Consider the following 6,000-nt stretch of genomic DNA (forward strand, 5'->3'; position numbering starts at 1 on the left):
AGGTAAAGTCGGGGTGATCCTTGAGTGCAAAGTCAGTAGTAAGCCTTGAACATTGGGGGGTGTGACCCAAACAACTAAAACAAAACAAAACAAAAAAAAAAGATTCCTCTAGGGCAGGGCCACAAAATGTTGTACAGAGGGCCATTTGCAGCCCGCCGCAAGTTTGAGACCCCTGCTAAGTGATCCAAGAAAGGGGTGTGTGGATGGGAGGGGGACAGACTGACCTTCAGGGCCTCCTGTTTGTTGAAAATCACTTGTGACGAAGCTTGTGTCACTTAACGCCCTGCTGTGTGAATGCCCTGTGTATGCATTGGACAGTAAGGAGATGAGACTCACGCCCTAGTTCCATTTTAACCAAAGGGCTTATCCCACTATTTCCTCCCACTGGCTTGACTGTCACCAGAGGCAAGTCAGTTGGACTGTTTCCTGTATAAAAACTAAGGAATTGACTGAATTCTCGAGTCTCTTTGATCTCTGAAAACAGCCTTTTACTGTGGTGTTCTGGCCCTCTGGGAAAACAGGATCATTCAGTGTGCTAAAGTTCTTTACTTTTTTTAAATTCTTTTAGATAATAATAATACAAGGAGTTCTTTCTGACATCAACCTAAAGAAAGGCGAATCAGAATGCCAGTATTACATTGACAAACTGGAGTATCTGGATGAAAAGCAAAAGGATCCTAGAATTGAAGCAAGCAAAGTGCTACTTTGCCATGGAGAACTAAAGAATAAAAACGGACATGTAAGTCTGTGTAAATATGTGAAAGTAGACTGTTACTTTACTTTTCCTCCCCTGTTTGTTTTTTCCACATAAATTATGTTGCAGGTTTGTAAAATAAAGTGATCGCATAATGAAAGGTGGTCATTTATTTTTATTTTATTACCATTGTTGACTCTTGGTTTCTCTAATTCAAATAACTAAAATGTGGGGCCGGACAGATAGCATGGAGGTAAGGCATTTGCCTTTCATGCAGAAGGTCATCAGTTTGAATCCCGGCGTCCCATATGGTCCCCGAGCCTGCCAGGAGCGATTTCTAGCGTGGAGCCAGGAGTAACCCCTGAGCGCTGCCAGGTGTGACCAAAAAAACAAACAAACAAACAAACAAACAAAAATAACTAAAATGTCTCATAAAGACTCAATATTACTTTTTGTTTCTATGCATAAAATCCACCTAATTGTTTTGTGTCATTCTCTTGAAAAAATTTAGAGGTACTATTTTTAGCACTACTAAACAAACTTCTGCAGTGGAATAAAAACATTTAGTTTTAACATCTTTTTCTTCCCCTGCTCACATTTTTAACATCTTAATTACAGAAGTACCTGCTAAAATAGAATATAATCATGAAAAGATACGTTTGTGTTTCAATTTAAGTTGAGGTTCTTTTTTTTATTTTAAACTTGATTGATTGGTTTTGAGGCCACACCCAGTGGTGCTCAGGGGTTACTCCTGGCTTTGCACTCAGAAATCACCCCCCTGTCAGGCTGGAAGACCATATGGGATGCCAGGAATCGAACCTGGTCCCTCCTGGGTCTGCCATGTACAGGCAGAAGCCCTACTACTGTGCTGTCTTTCCAGACCCAAAGTCAAGGTTCTTTTTTAAAAAAAATTGAAAGCTAATAAGTCTGGTTTCCTGGCTCCAAACAGAAGCATGAATAGTTTTCCCAGAGTAGCCCTTTGTTAGGAAGTTATGGCCTAGAGTGCCACTGTTCCAGGTGCGTAACTGCTGCTCTCCTTGCCTTTGGTAGAGAATTTTCCAGAACTGCACCTTCGTCTAATGCTCCTGGATGATTACAAACTTTGTTTATATCTGATAGAAAAGCTCCATGACGAGAATGTGAACACCTTAATTATCTTAGCTCGTTTGGGAGGATTAAACTGATCAAAGTAATACCATAAAGAACAAGAACAGCAGTGTTGGCATAGATTTAGGGAGAAAGGGACTCACATTCACTGCTGGTGGAAATGTTGACTGGTCAGCCTTTTTTGGAAAACAATATCTTCATATTCATCAAATAGAAATTGGGCCAGAGCGATAGCACAGTAGGACATTTGCTTTGCATGCAGCTGACCCAGGATGGACCTGGGTTCAATCCCTGGCATCCCATATGGTCCCCTGAGCCAGGAGCAATTTCTGAGTGCATAGCCAGGAATTGCCCTGAGCATCACCAGGTGTAGCCCCCTCCAAAAAAAAAAACAGCTAGAAATTGAGCTTCCATATGATCCAACAATAACACTCCTAGGGATATACCTTAGGAACACAAGAATACAATACAGAAATGCCCTGTGGGGCCAGAGAGATAGCATGGAGGTAAGGCATTTTCCTTGCATGCAGAAGAACGGTGGTTTGAATCCCGGCATCCCATATGGTCCCCTGAGCCTGCCAGGAACGATTTCTGAGCATAAAGCCAGGAATAACCCCTGAGCGCTGCTGGGTATAACCAAAAACAAAAACAGAAATGCCCTCTGCACTCCTATATTTATCGCAGCACTATTTACAATAGCCAGAATCTGGAAACAAACCAGGTGCCTGCCTAACAACAGATAGTAGCTAAAGAATCTGTGGTACATCTACACAATGGAATGCTTTGCAATTGCTAAGAAAAATAAAGTCTTGAAATTTGATTAAGGGGCCGGGCGGTGGCTCAAGAGGTAAGGTGCCTGCCTTGCCTGCGCTAGCCTTGGACGGACCACAGTTCGATCCCCCGGCGTCCCATATGGTCCCCCAAGCCAGGAGCAACTTCTGAGCGCATAGCCAGGAGTAACCCCTGAGCATTACCGGGTGTGGCCCAAAAAAACCAAAAAAAAAAAAAAAAAAAAGAAATTTGATTATAATTGGATAGACATGGAGATTAGCATGTTGAGTAAAATGAGTGAGAGGGAAGGGAATAGACATAAAGTAATCTCATTTGTGGAATATAAGAAAAATAATAGTATGGTTATAATATCTAGGAATAGAAATGAGGGTCAGGAGGTACTGTACCAGTACATGATAGGAAGCTTGCCACAAAGAGCTGTGAGTGCAATTAGGGTAGTGAAGCATCTACTATGACAATGATAGTTGGAACTTATCACTCTAAAGAAGAACTGGGTGCTGAAAGGGAATAAAGTGACATGCATTGCATCCCTTCATTAGCAGTATTGCAGACCACAGTCTTGGAGAGAAAGTGAAGTAAAATGCCTACCCCAGAGACAAGAGCAAGAGTGGGGTGGGAAATGGGGGACACTGGTGGCAGGAAAGGTGCACTGGTGAAGAATGGTATACATTCTGTGACTGAAACCCAACTATGAACAGTCCTGTAACCAAGGTACTTGAATAGAACAATAAAAGATAATAATTTAAAAAAAAAGGAAAAGCTCTGTGATGAGAATATTTGAACCTTATTTATCTTGGAAGTATTAATTTGATCAAAGTAATAATCTCAAATTGAGTTATTTTAGCAATGCACTTCCATCCCTTGAAATCATAAAAGTCCTTATTTAGAAAGCATTGATTGGTTTTTCCTGTTTCTCCAGAAACTTTACATTTTCCTGTTTCAAGACATCTTGGTTCTTACTCGGCCTGTTACTCGGAACGAGTGTCACTACTACCAGGTGTACCGGCAGCCCATCCCAATGCAGGAGCTGGTCTTGGAGGACTTACAGGACGGAGATGTGAGGATGGGTGGCTCCTTTCGGGGCGCTTTCAGCAACTCTGACAAAGGTAAAGCAAAACCCAACTGGCTGAAATAAACAGACTCTCAGAACCTAACTAGAGTCCCAGAAAGTTTGTTTTACACAGACTATTTCCTGCCACACAGGAAACAGTGGGCATACACGTGCCTTATACATGTGAGGCACTGGGTTTAGGCCAGCATTAAAGACATGCCAGTTTAAAGAGGCATCAAAGTAATAAAACAAGACACCTAAAATGTTTGGAAGGTGATAGGCGTTCCCCCAGTCCAGCCCAGCCCCCCAGTGAGTTGTCTGCTGTGTAAAGCCAAGGAGTGAGGGCCAAATCCTAGCCTGGGCCTATATGTAAAGATCGTGCCCTACTGGGGCCGGGAAGGTGGTGCTAGAGGTAAGGTGTCTGCCTTGCAGGTGCTAGCATTTCGATCCCCCGGCGTCCCATATGGTCCCCCCAAGCCAGGGGCGATTTCTGAGCGCATAGCCAGGAGTAACCCCTGAGCGTCAAATGGGTGTGGCCCAAAAACCAAAAAAAATAAATAAATAAAAAGATCGTGCCCTACTAAGACTGCATGAGCACTTTATCCCGGGTGAGCTACTTTTAAGTCCTTGCTTTTGTTTTCCTAGCTAAAAATATCTTCAGAGTGCGCTGCCAAGACCTCTCCCCGGGCCAGTCACACACACTGCAAGCCAACGATGTGTTCCATAAGCAACAGTGGCTGCACTGCCTCCGGGCTGCCATGGCCCCCACACAGCAGGCTTGCAGCCCCAGCGAACCGCAGGGTCTGCCTGAGCTCCATGAGGAAGGGGAGGAGAACAATCCCTGTGCTGGCGCCGCCATGGCCGAGAGGAGGGTTTCCACCCAGCCTGATGCTGGCACCAGTGCACAGTGCAGCTCCCCACTGTTGGCTGCAGACACCCCACGGCCTACAAGAGCCCAGCGTACCCTGGCCAACACCCGGAGAGCACGGGACAAAACCCACTTAGGCGGCAAGCGGAAGGAGACTCTAGTGTAGACGCATGGGAAGGCTCAGTGGAGAGAGTGGATAAATGTCCAGTGGCTTCTCATTGCTGTGAGCATGGCGGAATCCTGGGACTCACCGCTGCTGGGTATGGGTGGGTCCCTCCCTTTGTTCAGTGGCAGCTAAAGAATATGTTCCGGTTACTGCTAATCTGCAGGGTGGGTGGGTTGTTTGTTTGATTTTATTTTTTTAGGTATGTTCTAAGATTATTTAGAAGATGCAAGTCTCATATTTTTAATCAAATGAAACATTATGAAATGGGTTTTCTCATTTTGCATTCATCGTGACTTCTCAGTACCCACCAATTGTGACACAGTGTCAGCCAAAACTTAAAATGTTGCAAGTACTGGAATTTTTCCAGTGTTTGTTGAACCTGGCATTTAGCATTTGAAATTTCACCATTGGCCCCTAAAATCTACATGGACTATCTGTAATATTTCTAAATTTACACTGAACTATAAGTTCCTTGAAAAAAAGAAACTATGAAACTTAATAGATCTTCATTTCATCAACTGGAATGCTATGTACAGTTGTTTTTCACTGCACATTCCTGTTTTTCACGCATATATCCTTCCAATTATTTAATTTTTTATTGTAAAGTAGTTTTTAGTATTTCTTTTTATTTTTTTACTTTGATGCCTTTTCAAATTGGCATGTCTTTAAAGTATTTTTTGTTCCTTACTTAAAAAGGTGTGTGTATGTGTATATATATACATATATATATATGTTAAATCCTATTAACTTTACCAAGTGAATCCAAGCCATACTGTTTTTGAGCCAATTAAGCAGCTATAGTTTTGAAAGTAGTATTTTGGATTCGTTAAATGACTCGTCTGGACTACTGCAAGAAAACCGCATTGGGGATTTGGCTGAGAATTACAGTGTTTGAAAAATGAGAGAACATGTTGATCGTGATTACTTTTAAACGAAGGGAAAGGAAAGTAATTTGGTTCTGAGTAGAAATGTTTGGTTGAGCCAAGATATAGAAGGAAAAAGGAAAAGTTCAACTTGAGGGTGTGAGGTAAGTTGCTGAAGGGTTGAGAGGAAGTGAGCTTTATTTGCCTTGGTTTTTAATACCTGCAAATAATGGGCTTGGAAAGAAAGGCTAAAGTGTATTGAAGTTTACCATATTAGATAAATTTAGTGGATGTGTTCATAAGATGAGGGGGGAAAAATAACTCGAGTCATTTAACTATTATGTGAAATATATTTGACCAATGGAAAAGAACAGTGAAAAAATACTGTAAATAGACAATCCAGATGATTTCTCTGTATAAATGAATTATATAATTAAAAAAATACACACACACACACAA

General features: G+C 42.1%; 1 protein-coding gene across 2 annotated transcripts in view; it reads left to right on the forward strand.

Moving 5' to 3' along the window:
- The window catches only part of NET1 (neuroepithelial cell transforming 1), a 29,038-nt gene extending 23,038 nt beyond the window's left edge, over positions 1-6,000 (forward strand). For both annotated transcript variants that reach the window (XM_049776306.1, XM_049776307.1), the window contains 3 exons: positions 569-739; positions 3,513-3,699; positions 4,290-6,000. In XM_049776306.1, the coding sequence (XP_049632263.1) occupies positions 569-739; positions 3,513-3,699; positions 4,290-4,678 (747 nt within the window). In that variant the 3' untranslated portion in view covers positions 4,679-6,000. The remainder of the gene's footprint in view (positions 1-568; positions 740-3,512; positions 3,700-4,289) is intronic.

The sequence above is a fragment of the Suncus etruscus genome, chromosome 7 (genome assembly GCF_024139225.1).
Source record: "Suncus etruscus isolate mSunEtr1 chromosome 7, mSunEtr1.pri.cur, whole genome shotgun sequence".
Lineage (NCBI taxonomy): Eukaryota > Metazoa > Chordata > Mammalia > Eulipotyphla > Soricidae > Suncus > Suncus etruscus.